The sequence below is a fragment of the Pelecanus crispus genome, chromosome 10 (genome assembly GCF_030463565.1).
Source record: "Pelecanus crispus isolate bPelCri1 chromosome 10, bPelCri1.pri, whole genome shotgun sequence".
NCBI classification, from domain to species: Eukaryota; Metazoa; Chordata; class Aves; order Pelecaniformes; family Pelecanidae; genus Pelecanus; species Pelecanus crispus.
In genome coordinates, this window is record NC_134652.1 from 36,464,981 (window position 1) to 36,487,048 (window position 22,068).

Consider the following 22,068-nt stretch of genomic DNA (forward strand, 5'->3'; position numbering starts at 1 on the left):
TTGGGAGAAGCTGAACTTCTTTTGTCAAGTTTACTATCGGCTGTCACCAATTGTCTCCTTCCAGTTTTAAGAACTGTAGCACACCTGCTGAAGTCCAGCATTCTTTGAACAAGTTCAGAGGGCATCTCATACGTGCTGCCATGTCATTTCCTGTATATTTTTAGATACAATATAACTGGATAAAGAGGTAAAGCTGTTAGGAGAGAATAACAAAAGAACAAACTGTTTAATGCCATTTTTGCATCAGCCTTCGCTAAAAAGGTTGGCTTAGATGAGGCAATTGTGTCATATTAAATCTAACGTCTCTTTGTCCCCTGGTAACAGGCCTATAGATGAAGAAGCAACATGTCATGAATCTGGGCTTCACTAGGATTTTGTCACTGGTTCTCATGTCATCCTCATAAATAACCTAGGGCAATATGATCTCCGTGTAACTGCCGCTGGGTGGATATGATACTTGTCAGAAAACTGCTCACAGAATACTTATCAAGAACGCATGCCAAACCGGAGGGATCTGTCGGGCGAAATTCTGCAGGGACCTTCCCCAACTCTGGCATTATTCACTATTGTCACTAACGGTGTGGATGACAGAACCAAGAGTATGCATCACACATTTGCAGTGTAAGAGGCCTGGTGTGACATGTAAGAGTCCTGGTTTACAATTCATCTTGAGAAACTTGAGAACTGATCTTAAAAAATAACAGGATCTATTTCAGCTGAGACACATACAAGATTTTACACCTAAGAAAAATCAGCAATACGCACACAGAACTGAGACACAACCAGTTATCAGTGGTTCTGTGGGTGAGGATTTGTAGTTGATCAAAATGTTGTACTTTTGGCAAAAGGGCAAACCTTATTCAAAACTCATTCTAAAGTATGCATACAGAAGAAAATAGTGTAAACCTCACCCTTGTGCTTGTTGTTGAGACCAGAGCTGGCATAATGCATTTAACAATATGAATAGTCTGGATACAAGATTCTAAGTCACTAACCAGCTGAAGAGCATCCAGAGGAGAGAAAAACAGATCAAAAAGGCATACAGAAAGCACTATCTTAAAGGATAAATAAAGGGTATTGGAGTTATTTAACCTGGAGTTTAGAAAACAGAGAGGACATGGAATAAGGATCTGAAAGTACCAAAAAAAATTATATACACAAAAAGGAAAGCTCAGATCCTCTGTGTCCATTCCAGGTAAGACTAACAAACATGCTTAACTGCAACATATCAGGTATAAAGAAAAAACTTTCCAATAAACAATCAATTCCAGTAATGAGCTAAATAGACACAGCAATGCAATTGCTCTTACATATGTATGTGTCAGGAAGTATATATATTCTACCTTGGGACAAATGGCTGGATTAGCTTACTACTTGGGGTTCTTTCCAGTCCTACTTTGTAATAGTATATAATATTATACTGCTACATCCTCGAGTCCTCCATTAACTTCATCTCTTCCGCTTACTGAAATTGGGGTAACTTGAGAATCAGCAAGGAAATGAAATACTTTCTATAGATCATGACTCCTGACAGGGAATCTTTTGCCATGTATTAAGTGTCAAAATTATTATTAGTAGAACCTATTCAAAATTACAGTAGTTATTTGCATTATGCTTGAATTCTTATCATCAGGACTTGAAGCTCCTGTGTGGCTTTGATAAAAATTCCATTTGAAAAATATTTTAAACTCGGCTTCGTATTAACAAACTAGCACATGCTTCCTGTCAATGTATGCCAGCATTTATATTAACATAGGAACTTAGATGTAAAGTACTTGCTAATTGAGTAAGGATAACTGATTCATTTGATGGCAAATTAACTTCCCTTCTAAGTATTGTTTTATGCAATTATCAATACGTGTCCTTGGTGTTTGCTTTTATAGCTAGTCTCTCTTCTTAGACAGTTTGGTAAGACTTTTATATGGCCATCTTTTCAAGGTCAAATATATTTTTAGGCATATATTACTGACTGCCGTATTTAAGATGTAATATAAATAAAACAATAAAGTAATTCAGCCTAGATTTTCTCACTCACAATAGAATACACTATAGAGTCAATTCTTCATCAGCGCTGAATTGTTGCGCAAACATAGTACGCAACAAATACGTATAAAAGATCTTATTCTCAGACATTTTTGTCTATGTATTCACAAAACAGTTCGCAGAACTCTGAGAAAAAATGTGGGTGGGTGGCTGCCTGAAAGCATTTCTGCTCTTGTCATCTGTACATGGATGATGTATGAGCTAAAACATTTCACCTCTTCTTCAATATGAACACCTAACCCGTAGCAATAACTTCAAAATTAAGCTAAGCTGTTCTCTTCACTAATTTGGTAACTTTAAACACTTAAATTTTCTCCTATCATCAGAACGTACATTGTCTTCTAAGTCCGAAAATTAACTGGGCAAATACTTAACTTGACCTTCTTTTCAATGCAAAATTGTATGATAATAAGCCACTACCTCAGTAGAATTACACTGACCATAATGGCATAAATTTCCTCAAGCAAAATTACTGTTTGATAGGCTTGCAGACTAACTACACAAATTAGACACAACAACCAGATGAAGATCTAACTTTCAGCTGAGAAAAACGGTGCTAGTCCTTGGATCCACAAGCAGTACCTGTTTTTATAGTAGCTAAGGATTTGGTCCTAAGGATCTTCTTCAGGGAGATAAACCGCCCTAGAAATAATAATCAGTATTGCTATCCAGTTTAATCACTGAGAGTTCTCACAGCACGTTGCCCAAGTTAACCTGCATCCCATGGTGTGGGACGGTCCCATAAGCACTATCGTATTCATCTTAAAGATACGGAATTATCTGAGGGAAAGATCAACAAAGTAACATTTCCAAGATTACCTATATACTTGCAGAGTCAGGAACGTAAACACGAGGTCAGATGTCATCCTGTCATCTCACCACTAACCTATACTCTCTATATAGCGAGAGAGAGATTCTGAAGAAGTTATAATTAATAATAAATGAATTTTTCCTAATGAGGTTTGCTAGTTAAGATGTGGCCTTTGTTACAAGTGGCATATGCACATCACATCCGGTTTTACACACTCTGCTATGGTTTTTATGTTGTGATAAATAGAGAAAGGAAAAGGTCCTTTCATAGGCACTAATTCCCTGTTGGAGCAGTGAGAGATGTGACATAGGAAAAAATACGACACTCTTGACAAAGCAAGAGGAATCAAGAGTGCTGTTATGCAGAACTAGTATCAAGACAGGTATGTATAAATAAAATTGAATTACTGTAGTGGAAATGCCCAAGAGAAAGAACTCGAGGAGGAAAAAAAGCTACTTTGAATCTCGCCATACCACTTCTGGAACACAGCCATTCTTAGCGTTACCGCTGCACACAAAAGCCTCACAATAGCCCAGGAAATCTGCTGCAGAGGACAAAAGAAAAGACTACCCCTGTCTAAACCTTAAAATCTGTCTTCCCTATACAGATTCTTCATATTGCTAAATAGGTTCTAGGTATAAATCTTCAAGTATCAGTATCAAATATCAGTCCAAACAAAGAGGCCTTAAATCCACGTTTGCTGCAGCAGCAAACGGATTGTTCAATCATTTGTTTTTAAAAAAAAAAAAAAAAGTATGTGAAGGTTTCTGTCAACATTTGATTTAGGTTAAGAGGGTATGTATCTAATTTAGTCAAAGCTATAATTTTCTATTAAATTAGGGGGGAATGTGCCATTTATGGCCCTGATACCATAATCTGAAAACTAGGAAAACTGTTCCCAAGTAAAGATATAGAATCAGGCTTTAAGTAATGACTGCTATCTAGATCCACCAAAAAGGAACATTGGCAGTAGTTGTATTATTTTGGGGAGAAATGGAAGGAAAAATAGAAATGTACATCCTATACTGTTAAAATACTGTTTCATGTATTAGGTATTTTTATGTATTAACCAAAGTTTATCTCTAAATAACTGTCCCTTCCACCTCATTCACTGACAGCGCAGATTATATATTTTGTGTGTGTAGTCCAAGGAAAAGCGCATCTGTCCTGGTTTCGGCTGGGATAGAGTTAATTTTCTTCCTAGTAGCAGGCATAGTGCTGTGGTTTGGATTTAGCAGGAGAAGAATGTTGAGAACACACTGATGGTTTAGTTGTTGCTCAGTACTGCTTATGTGGGTCAAGGACTTCTCAGCTTCCCATGCTCTGCCAGGGGCACAAGAAACTGGGAGGGGGCACAGCCAGAAGAGTTGATCCCAACTGCCCCAAGGGCTATTCCATACCATATGGCATCATGGGCAGTATAGGAACTGGGGGGGTTGGCCGGGGAGCAGCGATCGCTGCTCGGGAACTGGCTGGGTATCGGTCGGCAGGTGGTGAGCAATTGCATTGGGCATCACTTGCTTTGTATATTGTTATTATCATTATTATATTGTTATTATTATCATTACTATTTGACTTTATTTCAATTATTAAACTGTTCTTATCTCAACCCGGAGTGTTTCTCACTCTCACTCCTCCGATTCTCTCCCCCATCCCATCGGGGCAGGGGGAGTGAGCGAGCGGCTGCGTGGTGCTGAGCTGCTGGCCGGGGCCAAACCACGACAGCATCCCAAGGCATCTCTCCACAGCAGTAACCTATGCCTCTGATGCTCGGTAACCCGCTCCTTACCTACAACAGTCCTCAGAGTGGGGAGTGAGCAGCTGTGCGGTGCTTAGTTGCCGACTTGGGTTAAACCACGACACCTTTCTTGACTACAAGAGAAATTTTAGCCTGTAATGTAGGGAAAATGTGCTAGCATTTACAAAGTAATTTTAACAGAAAAGGGCACCTAGCGTATTTTAATTGCCAATTATGTTTATTGAGTAATAAGACTGTATGAGGTGATCTTTCACATAGTTGTTACATTTCTCACATGTTTTAAGAATCAACTGACAGTTAATTAACATGTAATTGATATGCACATATGCAACACAAGTGAACACCATTCATTCTGGTTAATAGTTTTTCATTACTATTTAGGGCCTTAATAAAGAAAATATTTGTGTTTGGGGAATAAAAAAAAAGTGCTTGCTGAAAAACCAATGTGAATTAAAATGCCATTTTCTTCACATAGTTCTTTTTATACTGAAAAGTTTTGTTTTTTCCCAACTAGCTCTATCATTTGTAATTTCCATTATGGGAATAATACTAGAATCAATCAAGTGTGAGAGATCTGTTATTGCTCTAGGTATTGAGCAAACAACTAATGAAATAGACATTTCTGGCCCCATGGACCTTTCCACTTCAGAAAGTCGTGAATATTGCACAGTTTTACTGAAACATTATTTAAAATGGAAACATAAAGAAGATTAATGTTTGCTAAATACATCAATTTTATACTAAGAAACCTTTTGCTATCTAATGTTATCAGGCTCTTAAAAACGTTTGACTGTAAACAATAAACAATAACCAGTAATGTAGTGAAGTCCTCAGGTTAAATGATGATACAGCAGGAAAACCAGATTCAGAACTTCCAGAAATACTGAACTTGTCAAATAATGAATTAAGTTTTTCATACTTCCTTGTGAATTCACTAGTTAAGCAATACACTACAGAACAGGTTCACACATCAACACAGTAGGAAAAGCCTGTAACTCACGCTCTGCAGCGGCTAAGATTCTGACGACTGATTGTTGAAGGAATGTACTAAAGGTAATAGGCACCAGGGTATCTATAATGAGGAGCAGAAGACTACGAGATCTCTAAAACAACAAACATATATCCTTGAGTGTCAAAACTCTCCTTTTATGCCTCTTTTACTAGTCAGCTAGATCCACTAATTAGTGTCCCCTAAGTGAACTAGCTAATTGTAGTATGAAAACCACACCTCTGTTAGAAGACCCTCTTAGTCATACGGTTTAGTTTTAGGTAGTCCTGCGGGGAGCAGGGAGTTGGACTTGATGATACTTATGGGTCCCTTCCAACTTGAGATATTCTATGATTCTACTTCTTCACCAAGTATTTCCAACTTAATTACACTGTCTTTTTCTCTCTCAGATCATACACATTACTTTATGTCCTCTGCACATTTTCAGAAATCTATTAAGAGTTGAACAAGATTTTAATGATTCACTGCATGACTTTAAGTGGCTTCTTAAAAACAGTAATACAGTAGCATTTTTCCCCTCATCAAATTGCTTTTTAAGTAAACTGGTGTAATGCATACCCTGTCAGTTTTCCCTTCAGTCTGAATACTTGTACGACTACGTGCATCATGGTCTTCTTCAAGGTCAGATACATCTTCTAGCTCCTCAGGTGTCTGGGGAGAAAAAAATGTAGAAATGGGTTATTCTCCTATATGGTTAGTAACTTTGGTATTAACGTCAAACGTGTTATAATTTGGTCCAAGATAATGTCTGACAAACAAAACCCAGTCCTGTTCTAGCAGTGCACTGGTTACTAAATGCTAACTAAAATCAAATTGTGTCAGACAGCTTTGAACCAGATCAGAATAACCATGCTTTACTTAAAGCACTGACTTTTCAAGTTGATACTCAGGGAAGTTATTTTGTATTTAAATATTGTGTTATTGCTGCTAGCAAGGGTGTCTCACAAGAAACTTTTATATGTCCAGAATGGATGCCTATGTTTTTAGAACCAAAAGTTTTTCTACTTTTTTACAAGTTTTTCTACTAATTCTCTTCACTGTCCAGAAATACTCAGATGCCCACTCTCCCATCTTCACATCAGACACAGCAGACCTAGTATGCCCTCAAAAGGGTCTAATATTTTGTCAGAGGGAGTAAGAGGCTTCAAGAATCCTGCTAATTTTTGTTGCTACACTGACATCAGGGAGCGCTCCAAGTCAGCTATGCGCTCTGGACGGAAAGAACACCTCTTCCCCAGTTTTGAATGTGTCACTCCTCAACTCTACCAAGCAGCACAAATTCCAGCACTGAAGGAAAAATTCAGTGGCCCTAATTTGCTATTTGTATACATGGCATTATTTCATATGCCACTGTCTGTTTCCTCTGGTCACCTCAACTGCCATTTAAGCAACACCAGTTTATTACCTGAAAACACACATCTGCATTATGATAATTTGCTATCCTTTTCTACTGTTGTGATGTTTTCTTAGGGCTGTCTGGTTTTTGCCTGTAGGTGGATAGGAAGAAGTAGTTCTTACAGATATCAATTAATGTTATCAAGCCATCTTCTCCACAAAGGGAAGTTAATCCCATCAGCATTAGGTAAATACATTTACATTTCATTCAGCACATAAGACTTTCATAACCCTTAAACTACTACCCTTCAAACAGTTACCACATATTTTGGTAAAAATGTAAATTCTCTTTTTAGCCTCCTCTCCTACTATGCTCCCTGAATTCTATTCTCTCTTCCTCTCCACTGTTTTGTTTGTTTTTTTTCTTTTTTAGCTTTTTTTTTTTCATAAACTCCAAAACATGAGTGACCTGGACCAGTCTGTGACTTTTACTGTGTATACTGGATGTACTGTAATGTACCCACAGCTAAAAGAATCCGTTTTGGTAACATAGGTTTTGGGTACTAATTTCTCCAACCATACATAAGCAACTCCATCAAAAAACACTGTTTAACTTATGGCAAGAACAATTTTCAACAAAATCCAGGTCTTCACATTTATTTCCTCTTTCCGACTTACGAACATATTATTAAAAAAAAATAGCCTTCATACAGGAGTTCTGAATTTTATCGTAACTAACTTAGTAAAAAAATCATAATGAACATGGCTGTATAAAGGACACTAAATAAAACATTAAAAGCAAGTTCACTCATATTAACAAAACACCGCACAATGAAGCACACGAAAATTTCAGGATTATGAACTGTTTAAAAGATAATATTGGTCCTGCAAATGCAATAGGGCACTCAGATTTTTTTTAATCGAGTAGATTCCCATTTTAAAGGAAAAAATATATATAGAACCAGACTCAATACATAACTGGCAACAGATCTACTACTGAATGATCTACTGCCAGCTTGACATCTAGAGTTCCAATTAGAGGGAAACCCTGACGTCCCTAGTATCCCAAAAGCCTGACGTGCCAAGAGAAACATGACAAGAGGACTATCAGATAACCCTACAAAAAGACAGGCAGAAAAAAACCTGGTCATTACTTTTACCCAACTTTCAATCACATCAAAGATTAAGTTGTTAAATCCAGAATTGCTGTATGTTCTCACCTTCTTATTTTTAGTGTCAAGTTATATATAAACGATCTGTTGAGAGGGACACTGTAGGGTTCTGTTGTTTTATTTCTGGGTCGACAGCATGGTAATGGCACTATATTAAACTGAATAAATCCACCTGCATACACTCGTATCATTTGGGAAAATGCCTCTGTGGCCAGAGGGTGGTATATAAGGCACTAGACTTCAACGTCAGCCTTGAAACAAGGTTTAAATAGCACTGCACTACTTCAAGAGCACACAAGTAAATTTCACTCACTGAACAAAATAACTGTAATTTCTATGAGATAACATTGTAAGAAATAAAGAACTCAAAACTGGTGCACAAGCTGACAGAAATAAAATGCTGCTGGTGAAAAATACAACTTGACTTCCTCAAGAAAACAGACAAGCAATTTTTGGGGCAAAGATGAGCATAATGCTATACTGGTAAAGCGGGGAAAAGGAACACTTTATTTTCAGGCAAAGACTAACAGTGCGATGAAGTCTCTCAGCTTTAGTCCTGGAATTAGACGTAGTAATTCCACAGTAGCCAAAAGCTGGTAGCATGCAAAAGTTGTTTGAAGACCTGCAGTAGGGACGGAAAATCAGATTTTGTTGTGGGTGTATATCCATGAAATAAAAAAACTACCACAAACTCACTTTAATTGCAACACTTACAGACACTCTTATCAGAGGACCAATAACAGAGAGGGTATTAGAGTAACTTTAGCTTCTCAGGATTACGCTGACCAGGGCCCTCAGGCAGGTAATAGCCTTGATTCAGTGAGAGGCTCAGAGAAAAAAGAAAACACTTTCTTACTTTCTTTTTAAAGCTACGCGATACTTGGTTACTACATACATAAACATATTGCAATTCTTAGGTTTTTCTAAAAATGAGTTACAGTTTTTTCCTCCCAATAATCATTAAGTCGCATTCACGGTAGCAGGGCACCCACCATTCCTTCCCGGGGTGAATACCTGAGACACACATGTATCTGCTTCAATATTCAATGTGTGAACACATGGATATTCTATATTGGGAAAAGTGAACATAATGCAGCTCTCTACTGGTTTTGAATTCTACACTCACATTGAATGCTACAGTAAGAAAATGTTATTGCATGTTTGAACTGGTATGGACTGTAACACAGAACAGAGTGCTATCATCCATAAACAGGAATTTTGCACAGGAAGAACAGCAGAGCTTGAGGACTGGAATAAGAAGAATGGAAGGAATTTGAAAGTATTGTTTAAGGTTGAATAGTTAGGGTTCTGACATAAACTGTACATAACCACCGACACAACCCAAAATCTCAGCAACTGCAAGTGACAGAAGAGGAAGAGAGTTGGGTATATGCAGTCAGTGACAGGATGAATACAAGACATAAATGGGAAATTCACTATTAAGACATACAAAGTACAGAATTTCCTGTAAACTAAGGAAGAATGCTGAGCTAAAATTAAGTCCTGTGCAAGACTCTGGCCAGCAACAACCTACAAACTCATATGTGAAGCACAGTGGTAAAAAGAGTTTGGAAATAAATTTAGACAGGAAAATTTAGAAAAAGGTTTCCAGCAGTCATAGGAGCAGAACTCTTGAACAGTCTCCCCTAGGGGTGCTGGAGGAGGAGAAAAATCAATTATAAGATGAAGCCTGAGCAACCTACAACCAAGTAATGTAATGGTTGAAACAGTGGAGGCGTGGGACGGGCCAAGATGCCTGCCCCAGCCTCTTGGCCCATGATTCTAAGAGAGATTTCGGTCATTTGTGAAAAGCCTTTGTTGATCCCAACAAAAATGTATTCGAGTATGTTCCTACACATTTAAGACGATAATTACATTACATGACATGCCACACAAGTGGTGTGTATTCCTTTCCACATTTCAATGCTTGCAATAAATCTGCATTCTCAATGGTTTTGCTACTGAAGGCTCAGGCTGAGGACTCAAAATCGTATTTAGAGCCAAGTTTAGTTACTATTGATGAATTTTACACCTTCCCGGTGTTCAAGCTGCAATAGCAAGTCGTTACTATTGCACATGGGTGGTTTCAGGCTATGAATTACCTTTTCATCTATGAAATTAAATACGATCTGTCTAATGACAAACCTTTTCATTTGTGTTTCTACTAGGATTTTAAAGAGAATAATAAATAAAACCAAGGCCTGGCCTTAGTCTTTACATCTCTGCCAGTCTTTCCAAACTGGGTGCAAATGTGTTCTTTGGTTCATTTGCTTTTTAATCCAGGCTTTGTAGAACAATGTGTTTTGACTACATTTCACAGCATTTTCTCCAATACAAAGTTTTTTATGCAAACCAATCCTCAAAAGTGATTATCCAAACAACTTCATCTAGATCACTCATTTTTAAAGGTCACAAACACCCATGAAACCATCAATCCTGCAAACAAAGGGCCTCAGCTGTTAGAAAATAATGCAGAGCTGAGTCTAAAATCTCAAGACATACAATGTAAATGGACAAAGAGGCATCATGATGTGAAAGGAGGAAGCTATCACCTCTTATCTAACATTCAATTAAATGCTGACCTTTAAACTGTCATCATATGTTCTTACGCTTTATCTTATCTTGGTTGCAACACCCCCATCAGTCATTCTTTTCCCCAAATGAATACTAAATGCAGTGCAGACTAATACCTTAACAGGAGCTAAGTTGGTGAGTGATGTCTTTATTATAGCACTGCAAATAAGGAGTTATTTGTGGTATGTAAATACCACAGCAGCAACAGAAATGCCTGTATGCACTCTAGGAGGATCAGAATTTGTGTATTGTGCTCTTCACTGAGAACAGAATGGGTTTAAAGAGATTATCTATTCTACTCTGGACTAATGGCCCTATTTCAAAAATTTCATCACGTCAAGCAGCATGTCACTCGGTGTAACAAACTATGGTAAATGTGTCACAAACGGGCCCTCTGCAAATATTTAGCTAGTGTCTGGTATTTTTTCTGTATTAGTCACAATACCACTGTTATCCTGCACTTAATTCTGCCAGATGATAGGCTGCCAGAGAAAGAGTTTTGACGCACTAGAGGGTGAACAAGAAATTGCAAGCATTATTTATTTTTCCTGACTAATTTAGTAAGAACCTCATATAATTGCTGCCATCTATTCACTAAAAGCACTTTTCAGATTTTTGCTAAAAGCAATTATTTTGAATGTTATTTTGAAAACAATAAAAGCCAACATTATACAGGACAAATTAGAATCCTATGTTCTTAATCTGTCAATATTGTGACATCTCAATGCTATGGCAAATACCACCCCCCCAATTTATCATTAAAAATGATCATACGTCTATTCTTCAAATCTATTCTTGGCACTTCACTTCAAAGGACATCTTTTGCATACCACCTTATTTGGGATATTATGAATATAAAGCTAACAAATGATTAATTAAACCAGAGAACAGAACTCTGTCTTTGATAGCAGTATTGTCACCAACCACTGGCAAGGAATTTGTCACCAAATAATAGTAAAATCATTATCCTGCCACAGCCTGTACGCATTACAGATAGTTCATTTTTAAATGTAGGTGATAAACAGTTCTTGTTACCAACAGAGAAAATGGTGCAGAACATTTTTTATACATTTAAGCTGTAACTTCAGGCAACATTAGTGGTGAGAACATAAACTTTGGTGAAGACCAAACAGTTTAATTAACAATGAGAATAAATTATGATCTTCAACACTGAAAGATGCAAGTATTTTCAGTTAAAAAAGATGACGTTATACGGTAAAGAGCTGAGGTTTTAGAAATAATACACGCTGCGAACTCACAGTATGGGGCAAAAGTTACCTTACTACTACTGGATGCTAGGAAGTTTTGTCTGCTCGTTTAACAGTAAGCCAATTTACAACCTCATAGAATCACAGAATCATAGAAATCATTTAAGTTGGAAAAGACCTTTAAGATCATCCAGTCCATCATGCTCCAGGAGATTAAGACAAAAAAAGTTAAGATTAATCCCCATTAGAAACAGCTAGACAGATCAATATCCTGACTCCATGTGACAATTCCTGTGTTTTCAGTTCTCACTGAGCATACATTAGGATAACAGTCTTCTCAATAAACGGACCAGGAGATAAGAAGGATGCGAGCAGAGGAGTGTAAGTGAAAAGTTTAAAGTGAAATTTTTGAGAACTGCCTTCTGAAAATCCTTTTAAAGTAAAAAGTGTGAAGTTGTCACAGCTGAGTAAGCTGGCACAGAGAGTTTTAGCACCTATTTTCTATCCTAAGTCACATCTCTTTTACTGGAAACCTGTATTTCAGCCCTGTTTTCATTCCTTCCTTTCTTGAAGTTTCTTCTACCTCTTGAAGCACTGATGAGACTTTGTAGGTATGCCACTCTTGCATAATGCCTAGAACAATTCAAAGAGAGTTTTACTCGTTGTAAAAGCACTGAACACATATTTAAATCTAAAAAGTTGGGGGAAACGAAAGTTGCCTGAAAGTTACAACTATTAATGCTATTGTAACCATAAGGGTCAAAAGATACAAGGAAGGTAAGACTTATAGATGAGGTAGCAGTTTTTATAAAACGGAACAGTGTGATCAGAAAAGAAGCGAAGATTTCAGGGGTACAAATTCTTCATCAGGTACCTGAGGGCTCACTTGGGAACCTGAAAGCTTGTTTACTTTTTTCCAGTTATTTCTAGGAAGTGCTTTTTTTGGTATGACATTTTTAAAAAGAATTTTAAATCCCAAATAACAACAACAGAAAAGATGATCAAGTATAGCTGTTACAATCATGCACCTCTGTTGTAACCAAAGTCCCTGTCTTCACTCCATGAAAACCATGACAACCAATACACAGCTCCACGCAAAGCACATCCTTTGCTTATGCTTAGTTAGTAGGAAACTTCACAACGTGGCTTAGAAGCTTCCATTTTAAACTCAGAAAATCTGTAATTAACAAGAGCAGGATAGTAGTTTTTAATACAAGTGGTTTGTTGGTTTGCTGATCTAAAATGTATTCCCTGTCTCCTCTGCTGGGTTGACATACATTTGCTCCATCTAGTGGGAAGCTAATTAAGACATTTCATTTATAACAGAAATACTTCCTAAGTTGTTTCAAAACACACAGAGAAAAGCCAACTGAGCCATTGTTCTCACTTTTGCCAGTAATCTTTATAAAGTAAAGTATATATGGCCTACCAATTTTATAGCTGTGTTTGAAATAGAAAACTTCATTTCTAAACATTACTCCAACATTTGAAAATGAAAAGAGCATAGAACTTGTTTTCTCTATCACATCTGTATATATTAAAAGTAGTATAAAACTTCATTACTGTAGGACTGGCTAACTCCAAAGGCAAGCAGATGCTTTGCATTTTGACTCTTCAAAAATTCATAATGGTTCCCAATTTTCAAAAAAGGACAGAAGAACAAACTGGGAAAGTACAGGTTGCTAAGCCTCTCCAGTCCCTGGGAAAATCATGGACTGACTCCTCTTGGATTAGGCTTCCAGGCACATGAAGGACACAGAGGTGACTATGAATAGTCAGCGTGGATCTCCCAAGGGTAAATCACACCTCAACAACCTGACTACCTTCTCCCACATTTCTGGATGAGGGAAGAACAGTGGCTATCATTTAGAAGGACTCTTCACACCATCTCCCAGTTTCTGTAACCAAGTTGGGACATTAGGCTTTGGGTGCTTGAACACCTAGATGGATAAAAACTGATCTGATGATCAGGCTCAGAGGGCAACAGTTTGTAGGCTGTACCCTACCTGGTGGCTGGGAACAAGAGGAGTACCACAGAAGTCTATCCTAAGACTTTTTTTTTTGCTAGAAACAAAACAAGCTGGAGCTGCCTGGCTGGGGAGCAGATCATCTGAAAAGGACATGGGGGTCTCAGCACACAGCAAGCTGGGCATGAGCCAGCAGTGTGCCCTGGCAGCAAGGAACACCAACAGCATCCCGGGCTCTAAGAACCACAGCAGAGCGAGCAAATTGAGGGAATTGACTATCTGCCTTTACTTGGCTCTTATCAGACAGCACCCAGAATGCTGCATTCAATTTTAGCCCCCACCCAACACACCAAAACCACTTGATTAACTGCAGGGAGGTCAGGAGAGGACCATCAAGACAGCTGGTGGCTGGAAAACATGTCTTACAAGGAGAGGCTGAGGGAACTGGGCTTGTTCTGCCTAGAGAGGAAGTGGCTTCGGGGCATCTAACAGCAGCCCACCAAAACCTATGAGGAGCTCATCAAGAAGATGGAGCTAGACTGCATGCAGCGGTGCATGGTGGGAGGATGAAAGGTAATAGGCGTAAGTTGGAACAAGAGAGGTTCAGCCTAGCCATAAAGAGCATCTTTCATGCTTGTTTGCTTTTTTGTGGTGTTTTTTTTTTTTTTTAACGTTTAGTTTGTATTTTAATCTCACCTAATGGTGAACTTTCCACAATGCTTCTTCCTTGTGAAAGGGAGTAGTGACGTATGGTAGATAAATCCACTTCCGTGAACAACAGATTTGCAATCACGCTTTGAAAATAAGTGATAGAGCCTGCCTTCCTGCAGAAACTCCCTCTCCTCCCTAGAAGACTAAATTTTTTGTGGAGAAGGAGAGTATATCCTCAAGCCTCATTCCCAAAGCCAAAACAAAACCAAATGTTTTAAGGCAGACTGTCCTATGAAATGCAGATAAGAAACCGAAACTGCTTCTGGAAAACATCAATATGTTAAAGGTAAAAAAGGTGCAGTGAATACCTCAAAGTTTGACTGTCTTAAAAGAAAGGACAAGAAACAAGAGACAAAACAGACAATTCAGAATTCCATAAGAAATGTAGGTTAATCAGATGAACAAAGCCTGAGCAATGGCAGCCCCAGCATCAAAGATTTTTCTCTAACATGACAAATTCATCTGTTAAATGAATTATGCTAAATGATCATACTTAAAAAAAAAAAATCCCTTGGATAGATTAATATATCCCCTAGCAAAAGACTGCCAATGACAAGTACATTTCTCAAACTGGAGTAGATGAAATGTTTATCTATAGCCTCAAGATTTGCTCAAGACTCTTCAGTCTCAACCGATCCTCGCTACTATCTGACCTACAACTTATTGTTGAAATGTAAACTTCTCGGTTTTAGCAGGTGTTCCTCCCAGACACTAAGACAGTGAAAATAAAACCACCCTAGCCATGAATCCTATATCCATTACTTTCATTCCTGCTTTTAATTATCAAGAGGCTTCTGATGCCCAGAACATGCATCCACCCACATTAGTCATTCAGCAACCAGTAACTGTTCAACTGAGCGATCAGTGCCAGTTGATGTGGAACTAAATAACCCATTAAGCACGTCATCGTGCAAACCAGCCTTCATGTCACAAATCAGTAACTTGATTCTGCTTTAAGAGGCTGATAGCCTTTCCTACTAAGTAGGCTCCTCAAGTGGAGTGGAATTAAACACACACACCCCCAACCACCCCTCAAAGAACACTATTTTCAGGTCTTATTTCTGAACAAATTGTTTTTTACATGATTTTGTTGTACTTTTTATAGGTGCTAAAGAGAATCATACAGCAGTCCATGGAAAATTCCTGGGTTTGTTATGTGAAATGATTTAATTTGGGAAGATTTCATGACAAAGTTATGTGAAACAAGGCAGCAAGGAGTATTCCCCTCTAACACATCAAATGAGAAATTTACTCAGATCAATGTTTTTGCTTTTTGTATTTTTTCACAATATGCATCTTTGACAGCCTCTGCTGGCCAGTGAAATGGGAGATATTCAACATAACTGTCTTTTACAAACACAGAGTGCCAGAGATAAAAATGACACAAAGACAGACACAAGATCCTTAATAGCTATGACAATTTAACAAAATCTTAGTTATGAAATTTGGTTTTCCAAATGTCTAAACTGCATCTTTCCCCACGCAGTCAGAGCTTATTCTCTTTGGATCCATTATGAACATGCAAGATTTTCTCCTTTCTTGTACAACAACATCTTATGTAACTGAAAATGGCTATCATATCTTTCCCTTCTCTTTTCCCTTCTGTTGCTCTATTCACTAGGCTAATTAAGACTAACCCATTCGGTATTTTCTTCATAGGTCACATTTTCTATTACTCTGATTATTCTAGCAGCAATAAATCAGAGTGCATTTGCTTAAACAACTAGGGAATTTTGGAGGTGCTCGCTGCTCATCTTGGGACCTTAAAACCCACTCCCCTTGTTTTTAACTAAGGTACATAAAAAGCATAATAATTGCAGCCAACTGTAACTCAGTAAAATCTTGCATGGTTGCATGGGATGAGATTGGTCTTTCAGAGATCTCCAGTATTATCTGACTTGACCAGTAAGTGAACAGTAAGAACTAAGGAATCTAAATACAAAGTAACCATAACCAGCTTAAACTCAATCAGTAACTGGAGCTGATCAGCAATATTTTTATCCCATGGTAATGGATTTAAAAAGGAAAAAAAAAAAAAAGTCTTTCTTACCAGAATAGAACGGAATACAAAGACTTTTTTCATGAAAAGAAAAAAACGCCTTTGATAAATACTTTGATAATATACTAATATATTAATCTGCACTTCACTAAATGTAAGACAACAGAACAACAGAGGTCTGCCCTGTGAACCGGGTGAACCTGTATTTAAATTAAACAGTATACAATATGAAGCAGAGCTTACGCTTCTACGAAATGGCAAAAGCCATACAAAGCAGCCTCTTCAGCAGTGCTTATCTTTATACAGAGAGAACACACATGTGCTTTAATGACACCTGCTGCTAAAACAAAGGAAAATTTGAAAGGAAACAAGCTGAGTAACAGCAAACACGGATTTATCAAGAATAAATCATGGCAAAACAATAAAATTTACTTCTTTGATGGGATAATGCCCCTTTGTGCATAGAGAAGCAGAAGTTTTTGTATGCTTTCACATGATCTCCTTTTAAGTAAGCTAGAGAAACAGATTCTAGATGAACCAATGACAGTGTTTGTACATAATTGGTTAAAAAAATACACTCCAAAATAGTTACCAAAATGTGTCTGTCAAAATGACAGGATTTATCAAGCACAATTCAATGTGCATCTGCACTGAGCCCAGTGTTTTTCATAAAAACTCTGTACAATGGAATAGAGTGGGCTTACTAAATCTGTAGGTGATACCAAATTCTTGAGAGAGACTGCAGTTATAAAGCCATTGTTAAAATGTAACATAATTGTGACAAATGGACTGAGAAAGAAAGGAAGATAGCACAGCCGGAACAAATGCAAAGTACTGAATTTAGGCAGGAAAAATCAACTGTAAAAATAAGAGACAGGAACTAAGCAGCTAAGCAGGAGCTCTACAGAAAAGCATAAAGAATTACAGTGGATCACAGGCTAAAGAGGAAGCAGCAATATCACATTCTTGAAAACAAAGGCAACCAGATTGTTGCAAGTATCTGCAAGAGCACAGTCAGCAAGCCGTACGAAATAAGCCTGCTACTCAACTTGAGTTGACGCCTCCCCTGAAGTACTGTATCTAGTGTTGGGCACTGCACGTCCAAAAGCAGGTGAACCAGCTAAGAAAAGGACTGTAACAAGCAGGAGCATGACATGAAAAGAAACACTCTTCAAGTATACAAGTGTCCTGGTTTTGGCTGGGATAGAGTTCATTTTCTTCCTAGTAGCAGGCACAGTGCTGTGGTTTGGATTTAGCAGGAGAAGAATGTTGATAACATGCTGATGTTTTAGTTGTTGCTGAGTACTGCTTATGCTAGTCAAGGACTTCTCAGCTTCCCATGCTCTGCCAGGGGCACAAGAAACTGGGAGGGGGCACAGCCAGAAGAGTTGACCCAACCTGCCCCAAGGGCTATTCCATACCATATGGCGTCATGGGCACTATAGAAACTGGGGGGGTTGGCCGGGGAGCAGCGATCGCTGCTCGGGAACTGGCTGGGTATCGGTCGGCAGGTGGTGAGCAATTGCATTGGGCATCACTTGCTTTGGATATTGTTATTATTGTTATTATCATTATTATATTGTTATTATTATCATTACTATTTGACTTTATTTCAATTATTAAACTGTTCTTATCTCACCCCAGGAGTGTTTCTCACTCTTACTCCTCCGATTCTCTCCCCCATCCATCAGGGCAGGGGGAGTGAGCAAGCGGCTGCGTGGTGCTGAGCTGCTGGCCGGGGCTAAACCACAACAAGAAGAAACAACAAGGAGGAGATAGCCTGTTCTCCACATCCTTGAGGGACCAGACAAGAAGTGCTTTAAGCTGCCATAAGGAGACACATGGGGCGGATTTTAGAAGAACTTTCTAAAGGTAATGAAGGAGTGGAATAGATTGCTTGAAGACACAGGGGAGTTTCCAGCTGTGGATGTTTCTAAGAACAGGTCAGACAAATGAACATTGGGAATTATTTGAAGTTAATCCTGGTCTGCACAGGAAACAGTACTGATAAGAGTACCACTGTGCTTGAACTACTGAACTGTAACTGGACATGAAGGAAACAGAATCAAGTATTATACAAGATTCAAGTTTGTAACCACTGCCAGCAAACAATTGTTTTAAAAGCAAAGATACCTTGTTATGCACAGATTACACTATGGAATACCTGCTGTTACAGTACAAGGAAGGTCTTTACAAGAATGATAAATTTAAATACAAACTGATAAATACAGGAATGACACTTTCATTCTAATTAGATAGTATAAATCCTGAGAAATAGATGAAAAAACATCCAACAGTCACTGTGCGTATTTATTCATTAATGCAGCACACTACTGTAAATTTGCTGTAGCAGTTACTGCTGCTTGAAAGTTTAGAATGGGACTTGCAATACTTAACGTAATGTAAAAAACAGACTTACACAATTGAATAGATTTTGCACGCAATTGGTCATAGATCTTCGATTCATACAGGAAGATCACTTTTGAAAACAGTAATCACACAAACAATACTCTAATTCACTTATATAAAATTATTTGCCTTAATTTATATGTTGATTAGACACGCAGTAAGCTATTCAGAACCATTTCAATCATCCAAATGCTAAAATTTTCTCTTACCCTAACTAAAAACCGTAATGTACTCATTGATTCGGTTTAAACTTTTGTTTTCTTTTATGGAATTACATATTAGTATGCATATATATGCAGGCAGTATGGATATTAAGGTGTACTTAATGCAGTGCAAGATGATTTACTATTGTTAATTACTGTGATACCATGAAAAAGCACCCCTGCTTGCTAAATATACACTAGGGATCATATAATGACACATTATTCAGATATAGTGCATTAAGTTTGCAGAGAACCTCAACAGTGCGATTTACTAACTTTTAAGTGCTTGTTTCCAAAACATTCAGAGTTTTTTAGTGTAGTATTTTAATATAGATGGAGGCAACATAAGAAACAGAGAAGGGAATGAAATCAGGTGCAAACATCCAGACGAGTCTGAGAGACATTAAAATTTAAGATTTAAAAGAGAAGAGGGAGGAAGCTTAATTTCACAAATAAGAAATCCAATTCCAAATGGTTGGAAAAGGGTAAAAGACGACTTCAAAAGTTAAAAGAAGGGAAATAACTAGTCATGAATGTTCAATGAACTGTGCCATACCACGGGACCACATGAAGACCAGCTACAGGCTGAGTGACATCAGTAGATGAGGTCTGCTGCTCACAATGGTGGAATGGCCTTTACCTATTTCCCCTTTTTAATATTTTATAGACAAACTCATATTTCTCTGTCACACAAAGTAATGAGTCAGACCTTCAAGCAGAGTAATTGCCACAGTTTACTGATTTTAACATAGCTGCTAAATTTCTATAAGCAGAAGATGTGGCCCGTAACATCTACGTGTATCAGTTCGCAATGGCCCACTGTTCAGCGGTGTGCTCTGCCAGAGGTCAAAAATACATTAAATTCCCTTGAGATTTTCATTTGCTTTCATGGTATTTTTGGTAAAAAACATTTTTTTTCAAAATAATTAGTTGGTAACTATTCTATGTAATAGTACAGTAAAAAAACACCACCTAATGGCTTCCTTGGAATATATTTTGCTCCTATTTTTTGGAGCATATGTAACAGAATAGAACAGAAGAGAGTATTTTCAGTTGGAAGGGACCTACAGCAATCATCTAGTCCAACTGCCTGACCACTTCAGGGCTGACCAAAAGTTAAAGCCTGTTATTAAGGACATTGTCCAAATGCCTCTTAACACTGCCAGGCTTGGGGCATCGACCACCTCTCTAGGAAGCCTGTTCCAGTGTTTGACCACCCTTTTGGAAAAGAAATGCTCCCGCATGTCCAATCTAGACCTCCCCTGGCACAGCTTTGAACCATTCCCACGCATCCTGTCACTGGATCCCAGGGAGAAGAGCTCAGCACCTCCCTCTCCGCTTCCCCTCCTCAGGAAGCTGCAGAGAGCTACGAGGTTGCCCCTCAGCCTCCTTTTCTCCAAACCAGGCAAACCCAGAGTGCTTAGCCCCTCCTCACAGGACATGCCTTCCAGCCCTTTCACCAGCTGTGCCCTCTTCTGGACACACTCAAGGACCCTAACACCCTTCTTAAACCGTGGGGCCCGGAACTGCACGCAGTACTGACGGTGAGGCCGCCGCAAGGCTGAACGCAGCGGGATAATCGGCTCCTTTCACCGGCTGGCTGCGCTGTGTCTGATGCACCCCAGGGTGCGGTTTGCCCTCTTGGCTGCCAGGGCACGCTGCTGACTCCTACGGAGCCTGCTGTCGACCAGCACCCCCAGATCCCTCTCTGCAAGGCTGCTCTCCAGCCACTCCTCTCCCAGTTTATACTTGTGCCCGGCGTTACTCCATTCTAGGTGCAGAATCTGGCATTTCGACTTGTTATCAACCCATTAATCATAGCCCAATGCTCCAATCTATATAGATCCCTCTGCAAGGCCTCTTGTCCCTCAAGAGACCCAACAGCACCTCCCAGTTTGGTATCATCAGCAAGCTAGTTAATGGTGCATTCAACCCCTGCATCCAGATCATTGCTAAATACACTGAACAGAACTGGCCCTAGAATTGAGCCTGGAGGAACACCGCTGGTGACCAGCTGCCAGCCAGATGTAGCCCTGTTCCCTGCAACCCTTGGAGTCCTGCTGTTAAGCCAGTTTTTCACCCAGCACAACATGAACCTGTTCATCCCACAGCTGGACAACTTGTTCAAGAAGGATGCTGTGAGCGACAGCATCAAAAGCCTTACTAAAATCCAGAAAAATTACATCCACCACCTTCCCTTCATCCACTAGGCGGGTGACCTTATCACAGAAGATGATTTTCCCTTTGTGAACCCATGGTGACTGTGCCTGATGATTGCATTATTCCTTAAATGCCTTCCAATAGTACACAGTATAATCTCCATAATTTTTCCAGGAACTGAGGTTAGACTAACAGGTCTGTAGTTCCCTGGGTGTTCCCTCACGCCCTTTTTGTAGCCAGGAATAAAACTGGCTGGCTTCCAGTCAGCAGGGACCTCCCCAGACTCCCAAGACCTTTGGCAGATGATCGAGAAGGGCCCTGCCAGAACATCTGCTAGCTCCTCCAGTACTCTGGGATGTACCCCATCAAGCCCCGTGGACTGGTGAACGTTCAGCTGATACAGCCGGTCCCTTACAACTTCAGTGTTCACAAATGGGAAGTCACTGTTTCCACACTTGTGGTTCTCCATCTCAGGGGACCAGGCAGCCCAAGGTCTATCAGTATTATTAAATGTTTAACATGCTTTTAAAGTAAGCATGCTTTGACCCTTCGTAACTTCATGATAAGCACAGGAAGCATAGGCTCCGAAAAAGGTCACAGACAGTTTTCCCCCACTGAGAAAGGTGAATCCCGTGAGGCCCCAGCAGGCCTGGTGTCGTGCAGACCGTCCCATGATCTAACACTGCCAATCAGCGAAATAAACTGAGA

General features: G+C 39.0%; 1 protein-coding gene across 3 annotated transcripts in view; it reads right to left on the reverse strand.

Annotated features, from left to right (window-relative positions):
* CTNNA3 (catenin alpha 3) overlaps positions 1–22,068 on the reverse strand; it is a 544,923-nt gene that overhangs the window by 66,476 nt on the left and 456,379 nt on the right. For all 3 annotated transcript variants that reach the window (XM_075717289.1, XM_075717292.1, XM_075717291.1), the window contains one exon: positions 6,181–6,273. In XM_075717289.1, the coding sequence (XP_075573404.1) occupies positions 6,181–6,273 (93 nt within the window). The remainder of the gene's footprint in view (positions 1–6,180; positions 6,274–22,068) is intronic.